We start from the raw sequence: 25,188 nt of genomic DNA on the forward strand, positions 1-25,188 counted from the left end.
AAAGAGCTCTCGCGTTCGTCACTAGGGTGACTCTCTGAGCCAGACCGAGGAGACTTTTACATCTGCGCTGTGTGGCGCGAGGCAACAACAGGGCCACACAGGAAAGCCTGAAACTTCCGCTTTTCTGCGTGTAACACCTACTTACTGCGACATTATCTCCTCGTCAATAGTTATTTTCATTTTTCTTAATTTTGTATGTTGATAACTTTAGTGCTATACACAGTAGTTGTAAGTACATCGAACAGGCCCTCCCAACAGACAAAACATTTTTAGAACTAAATACCATTGAACTGTGCTCTCTATGTGCAGTGTTTCTCGGAGATACATGGTCCTGTTTTCTTAGTGTCTTCAGTGACTGCAGTTTATGTACTATTGAAGCCATACGGACAAAATACATCTACATGGATACTCTGCAAATAACATTTAAGTGCCTGGCAGAGGGTTCATCAAACCACCTTCGCAATTCTCTATTACTCCAATCTCGTGTATCGCGCGGAAAGAATGAAAACCTGTATCTTTCCGTACGGGCTCTGATTTCCGTTATCTTATCGTGGTGATCGTTCCTCCCTATGTAGGTCGGTGTCAACAAAATATTTTCGCATTCGGAGGAGAAAGTTGGTGATTGGAATTTCGTGAGAAGATTCCGTCGCAACGAAAAACTCCTTTCTTTTAATGATTTCCAGCCCAAATCCTGTATCATTTCTGTGACACACACTCCCATATTTCGCGATAATACAAAACGTGCTGCCTTTCTTTGAACTCTTTCGATGTGCTCCATCAGTCCTATCTGGTAAGGAACCCACACCGCGCAGCATTATTCTAAAAGAAGACGGACAAGCGCAGTGTAGGCAGTCTCTTTAGTAGGTTTCTTACATTTTCCAAGTGTCCTGCCAATAAAACGCAGCCTTTGGTTAGCCTTCCCCATAACATTTTATGTGTGTTATTTCCACTTTAAGTTGTTCGTAATTGTAATACCTACGTATTTAGTTGAATTTACGGCTTTTAGATTAGACTGATTTATCGTGTAACCGAAGTTTAACGATTACCTTTTAGCACTCACTCATGTGGATGACCACACACTTTTCGTTATTTAGGATCAACTGCCACTCTACCCACCATTCAGAAATTTTTTCTATATCTTTTTGCAGTTTCTTTTGGTCTTCTGATGACTTTATTAGTCGATACACGACAGTGTCATCTGCAAACAACCTAAGACGGCGGCTGAGAGTGTCTCCCGAATCGTTAATATAGGTAATGAACTGCAAAAGGCGTATAACTATCTTGGGGAACGCCAGAAATACGGAATCGATCTGAAATCCCTTGTCAATAGTGGATTACTCCTACTACCTTTCTTGAATATTGGTGTGACCTGTGCAACTTTCCAGTCTTTGGGTACGGATCTTCCGTCGAGCGAACGGTTGCATATGATTGTTAAGTATGGAGCTAATGCATCAGCATACTCCGAAAAGAACTTAATTGGTATACAGTCTGGACCAGAAGACTTGCTTTTATTAAGTGATTTGCGTTGCTTCACTACTCCGAGGATATTTACTTCTACGTTACAATGAAGGTAATGGTACTGCGTTATCTATGTTATCCAAGTGTGAAATGCTTTCAGAGCGAAATTTTCACTCTGCGGCGGAGTGTGCGGTATCGTGACACTTCCTGGTAGATTAATACCGTGCTGGACCGACACTCGAACTCGGCCCCGAGGTAGAGTATCGATGATTAAATCTGGGTTCGAGTCTCGATCTGTCACACCTCTTCAATTATCACCACATAACCATCTTACGTTAATCTTTATGGTGCTACTGATTTCGGAAACAGGAGGTAGTAATGGCTACGCCGTGTCGAGCACGATATGGAAGGGCGTAACTGATCGTTTAGCACGGCTCGCTGTGTTTCCGAGCTGGAAACAGACTGCTGTTTGCTCAGTAAATGTGTAGCAGGCGGCAGACGACCACCAGCCGACAGCGACCCCCACATAAAAGGGCTCAGGATACGCCCGTCCCTTCGACCAGGTTTTTACATCGCCAATCGCCCGCTCTTCCGCCGTGACAACGGCCGCTTTCATCGCGGCGTAATTACATTCCACTCCGGTCGATGCCTGCGCGTATCGCAGCGGAAACAAGCGGCGACGGCTACGCGCACCCTCATTCTCCAGGCAGAACGCCACTATAGCCTGGTTACCGCGCGTGACGACGGCACAGCACAACACGGTAGCGTTGTCGCCAGCCTAAGAGCGCGTTGCGAGGTCACCGACAGACACAGAAGCACCGCTGGAAGCTGTGTCAGACCTCCGCGTCGTTTTCACGCTTCCTGTCTCGCCCTCCTGTCGCGACGTAGAGCAGCTTTCACAACGGATAAGTGAGTACCAACTGGACGCAGTGGCGTCCGGGAGACATTCCAGTGACACGGTACGGCTAACGGCTCGTGCACACCGGCTTGGCGAACTACTGTCAGCACAACACGTGGTGGAAAGTGTTACGGAGGATGTGCTTGTTGACAGCGCTGGATTCGCCCGGCCTGGCGCCGCTCGTGCAGGGCGCAGACAAAGCACCCGCTGCCTGCGGATTTCCTGCTTGGCGGGTTCCCCCCCTGCTCGCGGCGCAGCAAGCTGCTAGCTAGCCGCGCACAGTTGTTCCATCCCAGCGTCCGCGAACCTGCCGCACAGCTGGTCCACCTCGAGAGTCGCTGGAATTCTGAACGCAAACATCCACACTTCGCAAGCCATCTTACTGTAACCGCGGACGCTACTCTTCCCCTTTTCCTTCTCCGATCGCGAATTGTTCACGGGGGAACGGGTGTTGGTCAGCCTTCGTATGAGTACACATATCTCTAGTCTTTTCTCGAGATATACGTAGGAAAAAGCAATACACTGGTTTACTCTTCTAGAAAAATAAACCTCTCGCGGGCCGTCAATTCGCACGTGGACGTGGAGCTGGTGACGTGGAATTCCACGTTTCGCTACACTGCAGAGGGTGATATGAAGAATCTGGCATGCCAGATTTTTGCCTCGCGGAGAGGAACGTGGCCAATGAAATGCGACATAGTTTTTATGTCCCAAGTAAAATTTAGGAACCACCACTGTATTGAGTTAAACTACATATTTGGTGGGTTTTGTTTCTCAGAGAACGTTCCGTGATTGTGCGCTTCCAACTCTGTTTCGAAGCATCAACAAATTGAAGATCTCTCGAAAACGCGTCTTTTCAGCTACGATTTTTTTAATAATGACAGGAAACTGCACAGAGGTGGATCAAGGGTTCCTGTATTTGGAGGTTTTTAGTACTACAGCTTGTGTACCGTGGACGGGCTACAGCTCAATGATGAGTCGTTTTGATGCAATTTGTCGTACTTAAATATCAAATAACATTTGTGGATACAGTCTTGAGCCAGCATATGGCATAAACGGAGGCGGCCTGGCTGCCACGCCGAAGCTGTAGTTAAGCTGATAGCGCCGGTAACTGTGGAGAGAAAGATAGCACGTTCGTGTCCACTTTTATTTCGCCTTTTGTTTTTGACAGATTATGGATCTATTTTACTAATTTAATCGAAGTATCACCTGTAGCATAAGTAGCCAATTTGCAGCAATTCTTGTTACTAAAGCCAACGACTGCAATGTTTCCACGGCTGCCAGTCTACACCAGAAAGTTCTTGCAATTATCAAACTTCGTATATATATACACCTCTCTTAGTTTATGGACTGCCTCATGTTCGTATCTTTTCAAAGACGGTGAGCGGCTTCGAAAGACTAACCTCTTCCATTCCAAAGACATCACGAAACGACTCTCGGGCTTGAAATCTTTAAGATGATGTACTTTACTTCAGAGGGATGGTAGTTACTGCAAAATTGAGAAAATGAATATTAAGTATGTGCGAATTCTGTATCTGCATCTACATCCATACTCCGCAAACCACCTGACGGTGTGTGGCGGAGGGTACCTTGAGTACCTCTATCGGTTCTCCCTTCTATTCCAGTCTCGTATTGTTCGTGGAAAGAAACACCGTAGGTATGCCTCTGTGTGGGCTCTAATCTCTCTGATTTTATCCTCATGGTCTCTTCGCGAGATATACGTAGGAGGGAGCAATATACTGCTTGACTACTCGGTGAAGGTATGTTCTCGAAACTTCAACAAAAGCCCGTACCGAGCTACTGAGCGTCTCTCCTGCAGAGTCTTCCACTGGAGTTTATCATCTACGTAACTCTTTCGCAATTACTACATGATCCTCCAACGAAGTGCGCTGCTCTCCGTTGGATCTTCTCTCTCTCTTCTATCAATCCTACCTGGTACGGATCCCACACCGGTGAGCAGTATTGAAGCAGTGGTCGAACAAGTGTACTGTAACCTACTGTATTTCCTTAGGATTCTTTCAATGAATCTCAGTCTGGCATCTGCTTTACCGACGATCAACTTTATATGGCCATCCCATTTTAAATCACTCCTAATGCCTACTCCCAGATAATTTATGGAATTAACTGCTTCCAGTTGCTGACCTGCTATATTGTAGCTAAATGATAAAGGATCTTTCTTTCCACGTATTCGCAGCACATGACGCTTGTCTACATTGAGATTCAATTGCCGTCCGACATCTGAGACTACAGTTTAACTACACACCTGGAAATGGAAAAAAGAACACATGGACACCGGTGTGTCAGACCCACCATACTTGCTCCGGACACTGCGAGAGGGCTGTACAAGCAATGATCACACGCACGGCACAGCGGACACACCAGGAACCGCGGTGTTGGCCGTCGAATGGCGCTAGCTGCGCAGCATTTGAGCACCGCCGCCGTCAGTGTCAGCCAGTTTGCCGTGGCATACGGAGCTCCATCGCAGTCTTTAACACTGGTAGCATGCCGCGACAGCGTGGACGTGAACCGTATGTGCAGCTGACGGACTTTGAGCGAGGGCGTATAGTGGGCATGCGGGAGGCCGGGTGGACGTACCGCCGAATTGCTCAACACGTGGGGCGTGAGGTCTCCACAGTACATCGATGTTGTCGCCAGTGGTCGGCGGAAGGTGCACGTGCCCGTCGACCTGGGACCGGACCGCAGCGACGCACGGATGCACGCCAAGACCGTAGGATCCTACGCAGTGCCGTAGGGGACCGCACCGCCACTTCCCAGCAAATTAGGGACACTGTTGCTCCTGGGGTATCGGCGAGGACCATTCGCAACCGTCTCCATGAAGCTGGGCTACGGTCCCGCACACCGTTTGGCCGTCTTCCGCTCACGCCCCAACATCGTGCAGCCCGCCTCCAGTGGTGTCGCGACAGGCGTGAATGGAGGGACGAATGGAGACGTGTCGTCTTCAGCGATGAGAGTCGCTTCTGCCTTGGTGCCAATGATGGTCGTATGCGTGTTTGGCGCCGTGCAGGTGAGCGCCACAATCAGGACTGCATACGACCGAGGCACACAGGGCCAACACCCGGCATCATGGTGTGGGGAGCGATCTCCTACACTGGCCGTACACCACTGGTGATCGTCGAGGGGACACTGAATAGTGCACGGTACATCCAAACCGTCATCGAACCCATCGTTCTACCATTCCTAGACCAGCAAGGGAACTTGCTGTTCCAACAGGACAATGCACGTCCGCATGTATCCCGTGCCACCCAACGTGCTCTAGAAGGTGTAAGTCAACTACCCTGGCCAGCAAGATCTCCGGATCTGTCCCCCATTGAGCATGTTTGGGACTGGATGAAGCGTCGTCTCACGCGGTCTGCACGTCCAGCATGAACGCTGGTCCAACTGAGGCGCCAGGTGGAAATGGCATGGCAAGCCGTTCCACAGGACTACATCCAGCATCTCTACGATCGTCTCCATGGGAGAATAGCAGCCTGCATTGCTGCGAAAGGTGGATATACACTGTACTAGTGCCGACATTGTGCATGCTCTGTTGCCTGTGTCTATGTGCCTGTGGTTCTGTCAGTGTGATCATGTGATGTATCTGACCCCAGGAATGTGTCAATAAAGTTTCCCTTTCCTGGGACAATGAATTCACGGTGTTCTTATTTCAATTTCCAGGAGTGTAATTTAAAACCGAAAATGGTACGGAGATTAAATTAAGTTAACGATTAACTGATACTAGTGTGTTTGTTAGATAGTTGTACAGCATTGTTCGCTGCTCAGGCCACGGACGAGTCAGGAATCTCCTTTGCGAGTGCCTTCGCTGTTCGTCGATGATCGCCCAACAGAGTTAACACAGCTGTTTCACGCACGTACAGAAACAGCGTGACTTACGCGTACGCCCGGGGAGTGCTACGCAGCAAGTCACGGTCACGAGACGGCAGCTGGAGCCTCCTCCAGATCCAGTGATACACGGTGTCTCACTTTTAGTGTCTGCCACCGGAGCCGTCTGTTTCTATTTGATGTTTCGCGCTTACTGATGCAGATCTTATAAATGGATTTAAGTTCGATTTTATAAAATTACATGTATACACTCTAGCCACTGTACAGTAGTTTGGTGTAACAAATCTTCATATGCTCCTGAAGGTCACGATTTTCCTTTGTTCTACACGACGCGCTTCGGGAAATAATTACAATTGTGAGAACAGTTTTCGCGTATTATGACATGCGTACGCCTGATGTTTGCGATGTGTGAATCGCTGCCTTTATTTTATTGTCTTTCAAGATGTCCTCTTGTACTCTTATGCAGAAACACACACGATATAGACTACCTACACAGTTGACAGTCTAAAATAGCGCTTGCCATGCACCACCAGGAAACGTATTCAGTACGCCCGTGTTGCTTGACGGCAACTGCGATTGGACGAGATATCTGATAGTTGTACGCTTTAATCTGAATAATCTGAACTGTTGTATCTGACACGTGTAGCGCAGGTTCGTATCTAAATAACAACTAGTCTGAAGAGCGACTATGAAAGTCTAGCTTTCCATCTGAGATCCAGACACTGGCACACGACTTTTAAGTTGATCGGCCTTTTAGACACTAAATATTCTTTCTTGTATAACTCAGTGATGAAGATAAGTAAATAATTCACACGTACGGTTAGCAGCAACTACCTATGGCTTCACTTACTGCAAATTTACATCATCTTCGAACGGGTTCCGCATAGCTACATTGCGCTGATAAAGTTTAGGCTTGAAGTAATTATCAGAGATTACATATATAATCTCGGATCGACTGAATAAGCCCAAATGTGAAAGTCAGGCCTAAGCAAAATCTATCGCAGAAGTGAGACTCATAGAACGGCTACGCCTTCTTTATTTTGTACTGTTTTCTGTCATACGCATTTGAGAAGCACTCAGAACACCGCCGCAATTCTCTATAATTGGTCGAACAACCATCTCGTTTTCTATTTCCTTATCCAAAAATTATTTAAGCTCCTCTAAAGATTTAAACGATTTGACGAGCCCTGAATGTTCACCAGTAATCTTGTCACCTGAAACAGTGGGGTTCCGTGTTGAAGAGATTCAGCGTTCATTATACTTATACAATGCGGCTACAGATCTCTGTTGTCCACTGCACATGCTTCCAAGTGGAACACTCTGTCAGTACGCCAGTGAAGTGAATTAATCCCGAGGGGTTCAAGCCTACCAAATACATCCCCCGCATTGTTTTATTAACCGCTTTGCCCCGTAAGAAGAAGCACACTTCAGTCATCGAGTGAAACGTAAGTTTTATGTGGCGTTCCCCAGGGCACTGTTATAGGCACTCGGTTTTATCTCCTCTATGTAAATGATTTAAGAAACAATATCAGCAGCAATCATGCTGTCATTTAGCATCTAGAAAAAACATCAAAATATCAAAACGAATGACAGAATTATTTAAATAAGATACCCGTATACTTGGAAAAGTGGCATTTGACCCTACGTAATGAAAGGTGTGAGGTCATCCGCATGAGTACTAAATTCCAGTTACATAACCGATCACCCGAATTGACATACTGTCAATTTAACTAAGTACCTAGGGATAATCATTACCAATAACTTCAAGTGGAATAACAACATAATAATGCAGATAAGGCTGGCTAACACAAGATACAGCAAGTCTACTAAAGAGATTGCTTGCACTACGTTAGTCCGTCCTCCGCTGGACTACTGCTGCGCGTTATGGGATACTGACCAGATAGGATTGGAGCAGGACATCGAAGAAGTTCAAAAAAGGGCGAGTTATCGTCAAATGGAGAATAAAGTTTCGGCGGCAACCGTTAAACAAAGGCGTTTACCGTTAAACAAAGGCGTTTTCCGTTACGGCGTGATCTTTTCGTGAAGTTTCTATCACCAACTTTCTGCTGCGAATGCGAAAATATTCTGGTGTCCACCTACAATGGAAGACATGATCATCGAAATTAAGTAAGATAAATTATAGCTCCCACAGAAAGATTTAAGCGTTCGTTTTTCCCGCTCGCCGTTTGAGAATGGAACGGTACAGAAATAGTGTGAAAGTGCTTCTATGAACTCTCTTCCAGGTACTTTGAATTGCACAGTATTGACGTATATGTACCACATGTTATTTACGTTTATCCACCAGAGTCTGGACTGAAACCGCCGCAGTTCAGATGTAAAGTATACGCGTCATGTCGTGCGGCAAACAGCGATTTAGTGTAAGATTTAACTGGACCGCATTTTACAGGCTTCTGTGTGCACAAACTTTCGCCCCCTCGTCCGGTGCGCTGACTCGCACAGCTCCATTCCCGGTCCAGTAGCACGACTCTGGGCTGCAAGAGCGACTCATTTTTCCGCCCTTTCACAGCAGCCGCGCGGCAAAAGACGCGGCCGCGAAATCCCCGGCGGGCTGGCGGAATTCTGCGGGCTTTCAGCTGCGCAGACAATGCGCTGTGCTGTGCGGGTGCGGGGCGGCCAGGAGGCGTGTCAGCGCCTGTTTACCCCTGGGCCTGGAGCGCGCTACTCTTAATCCGCACATTGTGCTCTCCTGGCCCAGACTTGGCAGGGGGAGTAGGCGGATGCACAATGACGCCCGCGCCCTAATACTCATTGTTTTCAGAGCCGTATGGCCGCTCTGCACCATTCCTGATTTCCAATGCCGCCACCCATTCGGGCCCTACCCATTTCCTCCACCTGCTGTCTCTGAATGGCTGGATCACCCACTCCCACTCAAGCCTCGAAATAAATCGTGCCGTCTGCGTCTATTTTGACGGGAAGATGTTTTGTCCCCTCCGCGTGCGCGCGCGGACACACACACACACACACACACACACACACACACACACACACAGTTTCTGCCGAATGTTTCCCGAACACCACGAACGTCTCTAGTTCAGTATTTGCACTGTTCTGATCGACAGCACGAACGTGGACGCCGGGACAGGCCTAGGTAAGCTGTGAGACATCGACCAGACAAAAGCGGTCTCGTATGTTTTGTGTTCAACATGAGGAAGTGGCTTTCATTCATCGCAGATACAGCACACTGGCAGTAATTTTTTTTTTTTTACAGACGAGTCATTTAGTCTCTGAATTATTCAGCTATAGCGATACAATTTCTTCCTCTGTCATTTTTTACAGCATAATGGATTGGCCAAACAATACTGAAACGGAGCTGTGAAAGGCGAAACGTAATAAGCCGTTAGCTGTTTTTTTTTTTTTTTTTTTTTCAATTCCATATAATTTTCACATCATATCCTCTTCGCAGTGTCTTCCAATACTTCATCTTAGGCCGTCCTCTTCCTTTTTCTCGTAGCATTTTCCCTTCTATAATATTAACGGTGAAGGTGAGGTGTCTGTCTTACTACATGTCAAACTTAAGTAATTTTACTCTTTCCTATGTACTTCAATAATCTCTCTTCATTTACTGTTTTTCGAGTTGGTTTTTCTTTCCGCCCAGCCCATTCTCGCCATTTTCCACCACATCCAGATTTCAGCAGCTTCGGGTCGATTCCTTTCCAATTTACACGAGTCCAATATTCACTTCTATAGACCAGTGTACTCCATAGTTTTTCAAAGGATTTTCTGTCATCTGTACTTATGCGTTTGCTAGTTAAAAAGTTTTGTTAGTGCATTAAGCATCTTTTTTCCTGCGTGAATATACTATCGAGATTGTTCCATCTGCTCAATTATGATGAATTTTTAGGTTTATATTAGATTGGTGTGCGAAATTAGCTAGACAGTAGCATATGCGACAATATTTCACTTTTCACGTTGACAACTTTTATGCATCGTGTGTTACAGTGTGAGTCACTGTCTCTGTGATGAACAGATAGCAGACGTGCTTCAAAAAAACACACATCAGGGTAAACAGTGTGATGTACGGTATAAATGCTGAGCAGTTCTTGCAATATAGGAAAGCAGGAATTGCTAGTGCTAATATAAAATTTTCAATAAAATCTTCGGTACAAGTCCAAAATTTCTCCCCAGTTGCGAGACTGCTACCACCCTCAGAACCTTACGAATACATGCAATACATTATGCGAAATAGCCACAGACATACATTTGTACGTATAATTTAATTTCAGGACACTGATTTTGCATTTGGCAATAAAATGCGAAACGCGTCTGACGTAAATACAGAAGTGGTGTTACCAAAAACAAATTATTAACTCAATGAATTACTTTTATTGAATTGGACTGATTTGGGGGAAGAGACCAAACAGCAAGGTTATCGATCTCATTGCATTAGGGAAGGATGGGGAAGGAAGTCGGCCGTGCCTTGGCAAAGGAACCATCGCGGCATTTGGCTGCAGCGATTTAGGGAAACCACGGAAAATCTAAATCAGGATGGCCTCCTGAATGCGAGTGTAGCGTGCTAACCACTGCGCCACCTCGCTCGGTAATTACTTCTATAAACGGGTCAGAACAGTAGAAAGTGACTATGTCTGTTGCGGGGGAGTGAAATAGCGCAGCACCGAAATTATTTCTGCTCGAGACCTATTTCCATTCCATTAAAACCGAGTGCAATATCGTCATGACGCGGTGACAACTCAAAACAACCGTCTGTATAATCATACAGTACGACATACCGTCAATTTTCTGTATCATTAGGCAGCGTCACAAGTGAAAAGCCAGCAATAAACATGAATGATCAAACATAAAACTCTTCCTTCAACATCTCATGTTGACGAGTAATAGTCTCACAAAGGAAAGTTGCAAACTAAAGGCAGCTGCCTTCACCTACCAACATCCTGTAACGTGTATATCACAGCCTCCCAACGATGCCCATGTCTTCTGCAAAGTCTTTGCACGTTCTACGTCAAGTCTTCGAAAATACTAAAAACCAATAATGGAACTAAGCTGCAAAGACTTTACGGTAGACCGCTGCATCGTTGGGGGGAGCTGTGATATATACGCTACAGGATTGTACTATGTTGGCAGGTGAAGGCAGCTGCCTCTGGATTGTAACTGACCTTTGTGAGACTGTCACTCGACGACACGAGATGTTCGAGAACGAGTTTTATGTCTGACAATCTGTGTTAACTGCTCGCATTCTACTTGTGGCGGTGCCTAATGGCATAGAAACTTCAAGATATGCTGTAATCGTGGCTGCGAATATGCGTACTATTGCGCCGTACTTATGCGTGTCTATCCTGTTATAGCACTTTATTGACGCAGTTCGCTATCATTTTGAGATAAGTGTGTGACCCCTGGTAACAGTCTCAGTACTCAATCGTGAGAAAGTGATACGACGGCTTCACAACACTCGTGATTTAAGTTGAATTTTTAGTAGGTAAGTAAGTTGGCAGAAATTCTGTTTCCTACAGTCAGTACTCTCCATACAACGAAAATATTTCTCAATTAGTCGCGGGCAAACAACATACGCCGGAGAATCACCTGAGAGGAAAATGGAGGAAACACAGACGGCGGTAGATTTAGTTCGTGTGTGTGTGTGTGTGTGTGTGTGTGTGTGTGTGTGTGTGTGAGCAGTGAAAGGTGGTAACTAAGGCAACGAGCACACCAACAGTTGGGTAATAATCGATGGCCGCGAGGGATGGGGTGCGTTTCGGAGCGTACAGCACTGCCCGGTCCGTTTCGCGGGCAGCGCGCTGTTGACCCTGCCAGGCGGTGCAGAATTCTGCGCTCTGCGATTCACGGACCGCGGTAGCCGCAGGACAAAGCAGATTCGGCGCCCGACTGCTCGCAGAAAGCCGACACACACACACACACACACACACACACACACACACACACACACACACACATCGCGTATGCGGCTCGGAGCGCCACGCACGGCCGACGCATAATCGCGCGGAGGCGCGCGCGTGCGCATTCCTCAACTGTCTGACCGCAAGCAGGCGGCGCCGCGAGAGTCGGGGAGAAGGCAGAGTGAGGCCGTGAGAAGGCGGCAGCCGGCCACAGCGCGTCTCGACGCCGCCGCGCACCACACCTCACACTCGTGTCATCTGAGCCCAACTGTGCGCCACGTCCCCCCCCCGTACAGGGTATGCTGTTTCTTTACATGCAAGTCACCACGCGACTGAAAGTTTCTAATTCCTGTATTGAAGAATTAGTCCTAACTATGGTTCGCCGCTCAGCTGTGAACGGCACCAACTATTGCAAAAACTATTTTCACAGGTTTAAGTCACGCCGAACGCAGAAAAAGGTGGGCCATAAACTGCCAGAGAGAGAAAACTGAGAACCTGGGAGGGTCGATGGATTCTTGAGGTTGTCTCCTACCCGTACACGTCCATCCGCTCTATATACTTTGAAATGACTAGTAAGACCAGGCAACATGTTTCCAGTCGTCGACAGTCCAATGTCGGACTTGACAGCCCTGTCGAGGCGTAAAGCCTTGTGCCGAGCAGTCATCGAGGGTACACGAGTGGGCCTTCGGCTCCGAAAGCCCATACCGATGTTCTTTCGTCGAATGGCTCGCACGCTGACACTTGATAGCCAATCACCGAAATCTGCAGCAGATTTGGGAAGGGTTGCACTTCCGTCACACTGAACCATTCTCTTCAGTCGTCATCGATCCCGTTCTCGCAGGATCTTTTTCCGGCCGCACCGATACAGGAGATTTGATGTTTTACCGGATTCCTGATATTCACTGTACACTCGTGAAATGGTCGTGCGGGAAATCCTACTTCGTCGCTACCTCGGAGACGATGTGTCCCATCGCTCGTACGCCGACTGTAGCACTACGTTAAAACTCACCCAAATCTTGATAACATGCCATTGTAGCAGCAGTAAACGTTGCCGACCATAGCACCGTATTCTGCTTGTTTACGTACCGCTGCATTTGAACATGCATGCCTATACCAGTTTCTTTGGCGCTTCAGCGTACAACGTACAACATACAATGTAGTCATTTGACACTGACACCCGAACCCTCACTTGCGTGCAGTGGTACACAGCTATTGTGATTTCAACTAGGACTGCAGTCATGTACTTGCACACAAATGACAATTTTTTCAAGGTTATAATTAAAACTTCGTGATTACCTCTCGCTATCGTTCATGAACGACTGGACACTAGGTCCGCGATTAACAATAAGGTACTGCGTTAATGAAAAGCTCCGCCTTCACCCAGAAGTTTATTGCTCCATCGTGCACTTCAAAACCTGAGATTTTTTTAAAGCGGAACTTTAATTGTAAACTGCGGGATATGTTTCCATAATGTGTCAAGCATCAACTAAAGCAATGCATAAGTTTTAATTGTCAGTACAATGTAACTGAAAATTCAGTTAATCAAATGGGAATTTTATTTACCCTCGGTTACTGTTCGAAATGAAATTGGTGTAAACAAATTTAACAGCAGTTTCAGGTTACTGGGTGGATTAAGAACAACCCTTGTCTGTGCCACTAGAGACAGACAAAGCAGAAGACGATTTTGGTGAGCCAGTGGTTTGAAAGCAACAAGCCATGGTTACAGACTTAGGGTTGAAATACGCTCAAAATACTGCTAATAACGACAGAAATAAATTTCTGCTGTTTGAGGTTTTCCTCGCGTAGCAACTGTTTCAAAATTTCTCGGGAAGATTATGGCCAACTGACCCACGGGAATATTTTGTAGTTTCGAAGACAGCATTATGACCTGAGAACGTTTCAACCAGAAGCAGATTTGATTCCACAAGAAGCCACAAATTCCTAACATTGTCATGGCTCAGCACAGTTTATCGCTTGCTTACCCAATGCGCTAGGTAAGAAGTTAGCAGGAGTGGAAATCCACTCGTCGCCCTCGTGTTAACCGAAGATTCTGCTTATGAATCCTTCAAGTCCAGTTACCAGCTTTCGAAACTAATTGATAATCCAATAAGGTCGTGCTTCGCTTGTATTAAAGCGTGGGCTTGCTTCATACGAATGTTCCCGGTGGCCTAATAGCAGACCACATGGAATCATATTCGACTTGTCTCTTCTGTGTGCACCCTAAGCGCAACTACACTCAGTGTGTCTGCACTTAACACGGAACGGAAGTAGCAGTTGCGCTCGACCCTCCCATTGTGGTTTTATTAGAGTACTTGCTTCCAACGAGTCCCATTCGCGTTCCGTATCCGCCTCTCTTGCACTATCGTATGAGCTACCTGTTAAGCCGCGTTTCCAATTTCCTTCATCTGCTTCCAGGACGACTTTTAGGGAAGCCCCATGCTGTACTCCACAATTTCTCACACCAGCTCTTACGTGTACGCAGCACAACCGAAATCTGCATGCAAACAATTACACGGCGGGGTGTGGCAGAGTGTACTTTTTTTGCCACTATCATTTCCTGTCTCGTACCATCCGCCAATGATCCGAAGAAAGAACTACTGTCGACTAACCTACCTAAGAGCTCGAATTTCTTATTTTACTTTCCTGCCCATTTCACGGGTCTTATGAAGCAGGAAGCGCGTTTTATGGTGCCTTACTTATGTCGAAGCGTACGCTCTAGAAAATTCAACTGCAAACCTCTGTGATGCCTCTTGTCGTTTCTGCCAATGGAGTCTGACAATTTCCGTTAGGTCCTGACGCCCACTACATGAAACGAAAAGCATTCTTTGTTGGATCCTTCCTCTGATCTACAAATACAACTTGGTAACAGTCTCATACTGGTGAAGAATATTGAAGATTCGGTCTAAACTAAACTCCGTCCGAACAGGCCTTAGAAGGCCCAACAACACCGACCGGCCGCCGTGTCATCCTCAGACCACAGGCGTCACTGGATGCGGATATGGAGGGGAATGTGGTCAGCACACCGCTCTCCCGGCCTTATGTCGGTTTACGAGACCGGAGCCGCTACTTTTCAATCGAGTAGCTCTTCAGGTTGCCTCACAAGGGCTGAGTGCAGCCCGCTTGGCAACAGTGCTCGGCAGACTGGATGGTCACCCATTCTAACGCTAGCCCAGCCCGGCAGCGGTTAACTTCGGTGATCTGACGGGAACCGGTGTATCCACTGCGGCAAGGCCGTCGGCAGATTCGGCCACTTTTCCGCTGATGAAATAAATTTCCTTATGATTGTTGCAATGAATCGGCCTAGTATCCATTTTACCAGGTAATTAGTTGGACGTGATCACGTAAATACATGCCACTGAAGACGGTTTATTCTAGGTATTTTAGGGATTTTAGTTTTCGCAGTAATTTGTCGTCGGTAACGAAACTAAACAGTGACGTATCTGGACAGGAATACCGTCTTATGCTACACACCGACTTATATTTTTGTTTTATCCAGTCATGTTTTAAGATTTGATGTGCTATCTTCGAAGGGCTTTGTTTTTTCTGATAAATTATTTGTACATGTTAAACTATTTTGTAGCTTGTATGAATTTTTGCTCTGAAGTATTTAGATCTACAAAAAGAGCGATCATTGGGTACGAGTTTACATAAGTTTAAGACATATAAAATCTTAACATATACACTACGTAAACTATGTGCTATTGTAAGTAATTCACAGCCTAAATTCATATAACCTACACAAGAGGTTACCATGTAACAGTTTTTCAGAAAGAAAATAAAAGTGCACTGAAGAAGACACAAAGAGCTGAAACATCGCTGGGTACACGAGAACTATAGAACACTATTGTAGAGGACTAAATTCCTGTCCACTTTTCCCCCTAGTAAGCAAAGCGCTACAACATTCGAAAGACGATTAGTCTTTGCCTATTTGAAGGCAATATATTACATTTACAGCGGTTTGGCATCAACTACTAGCCGCTGCACCAGTCTTCGATCCTCCGCATGTCTTCCTGCATTTCGATACAGTCTTCTTACGTTCTGCGTATCCCGTAGTCCACAAACGAATCTACAGGATGCGGCGCTTAAATCCAGACAGTGAAACTTCTTTTCGAAAGCAAATTTGTTGAAACAAGATGCAAATGAAATTATTTCTACTTAAGAGTAGTGGTATCTTTCAAGAGTAAAATTACTCGATGTAATGCCCTTCAGCAGTGACCGCCTCCACTCCTGTCCCGAAGCGGGCGGACGCGCTGTTTAAAACAGCGCTGTCCGCATTCGCGAACGCTGCTTCGACAGCGATGCTTAGAGATGCGACATTAGGGTGGCTGTTCTTATTGGTAGCTCTTTCGACTACAATCGAAACGTGGTCGAAGGGATTGAAATCCGGGCCCTTTGGCGGCGAGAGCTCCTTCGACCAGAACGTGTCAACGTTGTACGAGAGCCACCTTCGAACTAAATGCCTCGTATGAGGTGCTTCTCCGCCATCCGACGCATTGTCCGCTCGCAGACATTCAATACCGACGCCCCTTTCTTCACCGATTGCCACGCGTCCTCCGAAATCAGTGCCTGAGCCTTTTCTGTGACTGCCGCAGTTGGTGACACGCGTTCCCTCGCCGGGTTAGCGGAACCTCGGCCACACTCCTGCGAAGCGTCAGACTCGGCCACAGGTTCGTAGGCAGTGGATCTCGGGTGTACGAAGAATCGAGCTATCTCAGCGGGCGAACGCCCAGCGCCAAGACTTTCGACAATCGCAGCTTTTCGGTTGTACTCCGCACTTTTCCCGCAACATCTCGGCCATTTTATGGTTCTGACTGTTTAGTAGATGCCTATGGCTTTCAAAAACGCCGTTCGCGACCTTCGGAGGAACTACGATATGGTGGCAAATTCAGAGTGAAATTCGTCTGGATTTAAGCGCCGCACCCTGTATACCTTACAACAGTCTCTCATAAGAAATAAGTTCGCTCTGTATTATCTTCCCACCTGCCTAGTTTACTGCAGGACACCTTGCTAGTTCTCACCACGACTCCCGCTCCCACCCCTCCTCCACCTCCACTGACACCACCCGCCCAACTCCGCGCGCCACGCCCACTTTTCGCAGCACCCACGGCCGGATCATTTCCGCCCGGCCGAATCTGCACCTCAATATCTGTGCGCGCGTCGGCGAAATATGAGTGCCGCTGCCGCTGCGAGCGAGGAAGGAAGGAAGGAACAACGACCTGGCGCGCAGCAAATCTGCCGCTCAAGTGTTCGGCAAACAACGGTTTACATTACGGAACGCTGCGAAAGGTTTTCCATCGGCTGCGCACTCCCCACCAAACTCACTCGCACTCCCCTCCTGCCTCTCCCATTCTTTCGGCCATCTGCATTGCTCAAACACAGCCCGCCCGCCCAGGTCTCACCTAGCCATCAGATACCTCCAGAGATAAAACGTCCCCGAGTCCGCTGCTCGCCTTACTCCCTGGCGTCAGCTATGCATCGTGCCTGCGACGCCGTCTGCTCCGGGACCGAGCAGTAACTTTGATACAATGCGGGGAAATAACGGTCTGTACAAATTGCGGTAGAATGGTGGCGTCGGTCGTTGTGGTTGTCGTTGTTGCTTTAGGACGGAAAACGCTGCGGTCAAAAGCGCCCGTGTCAAAACCTTAAATGATCGAATACCGGATGAAGTCAGTAATAGACCCTAATCAACTGGAGTAAAGGCATAGCTAAAAACGATCACTTCCCCTTTGAACGGGATGCTCAAACGGTTGAAAATTAAATTTCCTTCACCACATTACGAAAAATAATGAATAAACAGCGATCTACAGCTCGCGCTGTAACTGCTAAAATATCACATAACTGAGATCGCAAACACACATTAAAATGTAATCGGTTACAAAATGGACATTGGGTCAGGAAACGGCGCACTGTCAATGGTCGGTTGCAGTAAGCAGAGTAGTGCGAGGTCTCCACTTAAATGACGGCGGGAGCTGTTTAATTTCCCGCAGTTTATAGATCTTATAATTATATTTTTTCCTGAGACATTTAAGTCTCTTCCTTATCTGCGATAATGATTGAATCAGAAGAAATGGATTAAAATTTGTGCTACGGTCGGGACTCGAACCCAGGTCTTTTAGCTTGCTGGACACAAATGCTAACCATTACACCACTACAGCACTATGGTTAACATTGCTGCACGATCTACAAGATCAGCTATGGTACAGGACTTGCCCATTACGTCGAACGCTGCGGTGCTATTCCAGTGCCAGAGAGCCCTGCCAGTAGTGACAATGTAAGGGAAAATAAACAGAAGATATGAATTGAAGTTTGTGTTGGGGAGGACACTCAACTTGGGTAGTTCGTGCAGCAATGTTAACCATAGTGCCGTGGTGGTGTAATGGTTAGCATTTCTGTCTAGCAAGCAAGAAGACCGTATCGCAAATTTTAATCCATTTCTTCTACTTCAATCACTATTCCCGGAGTTTGTTCCCATACTCGGAAGACCAGTGTTCATGTCAGAGGGACACGAGGCAACACAGAGATCATCTGAAGGGGCAGAACAGCTGAAAGGCCAAAGTAGTCTGCTGCCATGGCAGCAGCATCGGCAGCTTCATTCGCGCACAAACTGACGTGGCCAGAGACCCACATAACGGCTCCATCATCAGAGAGCGAGTGCAGGCATCCGTGCATTCGTTTTACTAAGGGGGTGGTATGTGTATAGCACACAGAGGCTCTGGAGGGTCAATCGGTACATAATTCCCAACTGAGAAGCCTCTTTCGTCGTATGCACTGGGTAGCCCGATACAGGGCGAAACGTTCGGCAGTAAAAATAGAGGGCGGGCTAGAAGCCGATAGCTAAAATGTTTGTTGCCAATCAGAAGGCAGCATCCGACACCACAGTCTGTCTCAGAGCCACCATTGTAGACGAAGGCGCTGCCTCCATGTTGCGTGCGAAGTTTGAGAAACTTATAGCGATAGCTCGAATTTAGAGTAGTGTCCTTGGGGAGCGAACCTTTCTCTGCCTCGTGATGACTGGGTGTTGTGTGCTGCCCTTAGGTCAGTTAGGTTTAAGTAGTTCTAAGTTCTAGGGGTCTGATGGCCATAGCTGTTAAGTCCCATAGTGCTCAGAGCCATTTGAACCATTTTTGAAGCGAACCAAGCCCAAGATTAACGCGGACATCTGCAGGAAGGCAAGGCGGTGAAGGGCCCTTAGCCATCGAGAACATGACAGCTGAAGTAAGGTTAAGCTTCCTAAGCAGTATACGAAAGCGAGCTCCGGGAGGTTACGCTTAGTCTGTATTGCCGGTCAAGGGAGTGACCAAACAAAGGACACATTGGATGGATGGGCAAAGCTGCAGACAACACCCACATCTGTTGAGGAGAACATCTCGCCGGCGTGATAGCGGCACTAGTGCACCCTGCCTTCGCCCCCCCCCCCCTTCCCCCGAAACCTCCCCCCCCCCCATCTCTCTCTCTCTCTCTCTCTCTCTCTCTCTCTCTCTCTCTCTCCCCCCAGACACACACATACATATTACAACAGTCGTCAGTTTCTTTTTTCTGCTTAAGCCCTACGATTTTCATCAACATATTTTGTCTAGAAAGGAGTTAGATAATTTGGAACCAATGTTTCGTTTCTAGTCTCTCCAAGCCCCGAGTGTAGCCACTGGTCTTCTGCAGATGTCCCACGTTCGAATATTGCTAACCGACTGGGCCGGGTTCGATTCCCGGCCGGGTCAGAGACTTTCTCTTCTCGGGGACCGAGTGTTGTGTTCTTACATTCGTATCGTCATCACTGAAGCGGAAGTCTAATGAAACACACTATCGTATCGCCTTTCCACTACTGACGGCTGCATGGCCTAGAGCCGAAAGCCAATAAACTGAAATTAAAACTAAACAGTGTCGCAACCGCTCACTCCTGTGTTTGACCAACTTGAATGAAAGTAAATAAACATTCAAACATGGATGTTAATTTTTTTTTAATAAATGTGGCTGGGTCATCCCTCGCAAAGGAATGTGCCCAGAAACTAAACGGTTAAATTACACTAGCAAATAGTTGGGACATGAGCCATGGTAATACAGAAAGAGTGACGAACTTTTCCACACTCGACTCGTTTCCATAAATAGAACGCAGATGAGATTGTAGTACGAAATATTAGAAGATATGAAACTGATACTAAAAGAGTGGGGGAGGGGATGCACATTTTACCAATTAACGATAGCAGATAAATAAAAGAACAACTTCCTGTATATTATGAATCTTTAACGTGTTGAAAACACCAGATAGACCTTCAGTTTTAGCATTCCCTAACTTGAGACTATCGACGAACGGTATCATTTCGTACGTCTGCTGTTGGTAACTTGGTGGCCGTCCGTCTGTGCCACATATGGTCACTAAGTGCAAAAATCAACCGTCCATTGTAATGTTATCCACACTGTCTCGCCAGTGTACCGTAAATGCCACCGTGACGAGACAGTATGCTATTACAATAATGTATGTTTTTTTTTACATAGTAATTGCTGGAAATGTGTAACAGAGAGAGAGAGAGAGAGAGAGAGAGAGAGAGAGAGAGAGAGAGGGAGAGAGAGGGAGAGAGAGGGAGAGAGAGAGAGGGGGGGAGGGAGGGAGGGGGAGGGAGGGAGGGAGGAGGTAGGGAGGGAGGAGGTAGGGAGGGGAGGGGGAGGGAGGGGGGGTTGTGACTAAAAGCAATCGCGTATTTGACGCCAAGGAGTGAAGCTTCCTTAAACTTTCCGTGTTAATCCACGAGATGAAGATGGTCGCTTGTCCAAAATTGGTTGCCCGGGAATAAATCGTGGTTGTTTCACAATTCCGTTCGGAACTATGGATTGACCACGAGACTTGTTCAGAAGTTAGACGATTGTTAAAAGGGCACGAAGGAAATAGAACGATTACGTCGAAAATGAATTTAGTATACCACTGCACTCATCGCCTGATAAAGGCTGCAAAAAATAAAGCGCTGTTCGAGTTGCTTTCCGTGTACCCGCTCTTTCGAATGAAGCCAGCAACATGAGAGGGAGAAGAAACAGGGAGATCGTGGAAGTGCCCTCTTGGCTCGCTGTCCTCGTCTTTTTGCAGCGACTGGTGTCGACGTGTTATCCGGCGATCGTGCGCGCACCCCCTCTCCCGCACCCGCGACTTGGGAACAGTTAGTATGAATTATTTACACGGCCGCTTTTCCCTCTTCTCCCCCTTTTTTTTCTGCATGAAATATGCCTCCGGCTGCCCCCCCCCCCCCCGCCCCTTCTCGCCGGCCAGTTCCCACCGCTGCGGAGGAGCAAACATCACACAGAGCTGCGTGTCACGAAGCGACCGCATTAGCATACAGATAAATATTTATCGAACACTCGAGGCGACGCGGAAAAGGAAAAGGCAGAGGCAGCACTAATGACTCACCTGCTTGTGCATCTCGACGTTCAGCCCGTACGACATCTCGTAGTACTGAAACGAACAACAAAGCGTTTATTAGTGGTCGGCTCGGCGCCCATCAAGATAACACAGCCAACAGCCGGCCGGCCCCTATAATATTATGCGTGTTGTTTAACGGCACCCGAACACGGCATGCCGTCCCGGCAGAACCGGTCCTCTCGCACTGTGTGTGTGTGTGTGTGTGTGTGTGTGTGTGTGTGTAAAAAAAGAGAAGATGGTTGTGTGGAGTCCGGCCGGCAAGTTACAACTACTGTGTTCACTCACTCACACTCGCACACAAAACATGGAGACCGAGAGTCTGTCATCAATCATGTGTGCTGTAGAACGGCCTGTTACAAGAGGTGGACCGCCAACACGAGTTACCCACGCGGGCGGGGCGGCTCTCTGGTGGACGCCTAAGACACGACCCAGCGGGGCGCGGGGGACCAGAATGAAGCCGTCCGCTTTGTGGTATGCAAACGCTGCCTCGTCCTGGGTCTCATCCAAGTGTCCCTGTTGTGACGAGGCATCCACATCGAGTGAAGCGAGCACTGTGGGCTGACTTCGTCCACTACTTGGGTTCTACACGCCCCGATCACGCGGCAGGTGTCGAGCACGATGACGCGCGAGTGACGGAATGGGTAACCTGGACGCACTCTACTTAGTGAATGTTACCTCGGCATTCGCTCGAAATGGCTGAAGCAAATTACGGAAGAGCCACCTCAATTTACGGACTGTCGCTTATGTTAGACGAAAAATGCGAGTGACACAGTAGCCGTCTCAGTAAAATATCTATCTGGAACGAGATATTCTTTCTTCGTTTTTGGAAACCGAGAAAATTGCGCACGAACTAGTTCAGCATTTCGTTCCGAGTCAGCAGTGACTTACACCAATTCTCTATTGCTACAAGGATCAGACAATTGTATGTACAACGAACGCACGAATCTAGGAACATCTTTAAGTTTCCGGAACAGCGTACTTCTCACTCGGAACATCATCAGTCGAGGAACTGGTGCGCGAAGGTCAGAATAAAGTACTCTGTTCCTTTGTTTTAGATGAAATTACTTTGTGCCGAGCGAGACGCTTGTCTGATTAAGTGGTTTAATGCGATTCGGTTGTCTTCCAAATGTACATTTCCTAAAACTTTTACACCGAGCATAAAATTTACAGAAACAAGACAAGTGTCGCAAATTACTAGTGTGACTGAAAACGACACCAGATTGCAACCGATCGCCAAAGTAAAGGGATTCGCTCAAAATGACAAGAAAACCAGCGATAAAGATGGCACCTATCGCAGTAACAAAACGGAAAACGTTCGAGGAAGAATCGATTAACAAGATGAGGGAACACTTAGATCTCATCTCTTGCAGCGGGAGAGACAACTTAACAAGTAACGTAAACACGACAAAGTCAGTCGTATGCTTACGTATTACGAAGTAGAAAATTTAAATACGCGTACGACACGTTGAATTATATGGTGGCACAGTGAGTTGTGACGGTTTATAATGCTTTGGATTAAGAGGCTTTTTCCCACCGTAACGAACAACGTGCGCTTCTTCAATATCGATTGTCTTTCGTTTCATCAGGATGGTACCAAGAGACTAGTCTATCTCTTAAGAAGAAACAGTTCTACAGCCCACATGTGATGTCAGACAACAGCCAACTATCTAAGCAGATACGCATTAACAAAAACTAATTTAAATAATACCAGACCCTCCAGTAACCATGCGCAAATGTATACCCATATCCGAAACCGCAAACCAATGTCGCCAGGCAGAGCATACAGAGAGAGTGTCGAGAGCGACAGGCACAGCTATAGAAGCGGTTGCAGCTATTCTACTTCTCGTGCGGAGCTACGAGGCAGCGCAGGCGGGTTTTAGCGTAACTGCGCTAGCTCTAGCGTCATGCAAAGCAGCTGACTCTCGCCCAACACGGCGGCCATAAAGCACGACAATTAGCCTCCGACCGGCGGGAGACACGCTACAAATTGAACCGCGCGCGGGAAAGCCGCAGGGCTGTTTGTGAGCTTTTGCATGGCGCGAAGGACGGCCGGAATATTAACGCGCGTTTCTTTTGGCTCCCAAGCCAAGACGTATCCTTTTTGTTTTCAGCGCTGCTCACAGCCGTCGAGGAATAAAATAAACAACAGAGGGAGACAGATGCATTGCTGGGGCGACACACACACAGGTAACAAGCTGAAGGAATAAGAAAAGGAAAAAAGCTGCTGCACAATGAATTTCTCTGTAGGCCAAGTGCTGCCTCGTGTGAGAGCAGGAAACAAAGATTACCTAGCGATTCAGCGAGGAATGGTTAGCTGAAATCTGCGGTGCCCGAGTAGAAGAAACACGACTAGGGTGAAACAGTGAAGATAAAAACCACGAATTCTGCTGCTGGTGTGGAGTAAATGGGAGCGACCTGGACGAAGCAGGCGGAGGGCCTCGTAGCGCGGTGTGGCACGAAAAAATGATCGGTTAATTTTAATAACGGCTTAATAGCGTTTGCCGAGTAATTACCAGGTAGTTAGTTTCCCGATTAATTTCTCGAGGTCGGCGGTGGTGTAATTAGAGGGTTGGGCTGCGGGGGCATCGCCTTCGTCCCCCACTTTGAGGCGCTCCTTCTCCCCACACCACGGCCTGACTGCTCACTCCGTTACCCAACATGGACGTATCGAGTGCCACTTCACGGTCTGCTGCGCGCAGAGCAGAAGCTGACAGCTCGCTGCTTTTGTTTATTTCTTTATTCCAGGAAAGGACACTCAGAGGTCAAAGCCAGTCACGAGTCCCAGTAGTCTACGAACTTGGGGCAACCCAAGGAAGGAGGAGACCCAACTGTGTGTATCACGTCCGATTCATCCCGCTATCCGAATCGTCTGTCCTCAATCTAAACCGCAGTGTCTGCTAATGGATTTCTAAACATACGATTAACCCATTGAGCTGCTGGTAAAATCCTTCACACGACCAGTTCCGGTCGTCTAACCGTCATCAGGTTCACAGAAGTATTCACAGCATACTGTTATAGATTCACGACGTAATTTACGATACACCGTGCACAATTCGAGGTTTAGACTGGAATTGGTTGTGTAAAGAAGGTATTTTAACAGCAGCTAAAGGCGGGAATACATTTTTCCAAATATGAGAGTCGCCATCGTGAACTACTAAGACAACAAGCAAGTGAGTCGTATTTCAAGCCACATTTTGATGTTCTTCAGTGCGTCGAAGGGGTTCTAAAACATATGGACACTGAATTGATACGAGTTAACCGAACAGCATATCCGAGAATTCGGGGAAGTTCTGTAATGCGTGTTGTAAGACTGAGCGAACCACTGGGACCCAATGCGATGGTTACGTCGTGTGCGTGGTTAACACGTCAGAAAATTTCTTAGACCATTCTAAGCTTCCATGCCTATTACGTTTTTTACTCGCTCCTGTGAACGGGAACGCGTTATGCAGATCTCGGTGCCTCTCGCATCCATCTAGAAAAGATAACCTGAAGATGCCTAAATAAGGCGAAACGCGTCGCTGAAAAATAATAAAAAAATAAAAAAAATTGCAACCAAGACTGTTTTTAACCAATATTGTTAAGCACTGGTTTGCTACTATGCCACATATGTGCCAGCTTGATCTACAGGACGTTTCTACGTTTTTTATCACTTATTTCTTCCACCTCTTCCAGTGATTCGTGTGGCGTTCAAACCAGCACTGGAGTTGTCGGAGCCTTTACGTTTT

The 25,188-nt window shown here is 47.2% G+C and overlaps 1 protein-coding gene across 5 annotated transcripts in view; it reads right to left on the reverse strand.

Annotated features, from left to right (window-relative positions):
* The window catches only part of LOC126413321 (transducin-like enhancer protein 4), a 465,877-nt gene that overhangs the window by 325,739 nt on the left and 114,950 nt on the right, over positions 1 to 25,188 (reverse strand). For all 5 annotated transcript variants that reach the window (XM_050083226.1, XM_050083225.1, XM_050083224.1 and 2 more), the window contains one exon: positions 21,452 to 21,496. In XM_050083226.1, coding sequence (XP_049939183.1) covers positions 21,452 to 21,487 — 36 coding nt within the window. In that variant the 5' untranslated portion in view covers positions 21,488 to 21,496. The remainder of the gene's footprint in view (positions 1 to 21,451; positions 21,497 to 25,188) is intronic.

Source organism: Schistocerca serialis, chromosome 7, assembly GCF_023864345.2.
Source record: "Schistocerca serialis cubense isolate TAMUIC-IGC-003099 chromosome 7, iqSchSeri2.2, whole genome shotgun sequence".
Taxonomy (NCBI): Eukaryota; Metazoa; Arthropoda; class Insecta; order Orthoptera; family Acrididae; genus Schistocerca; species Schistocerca serialis.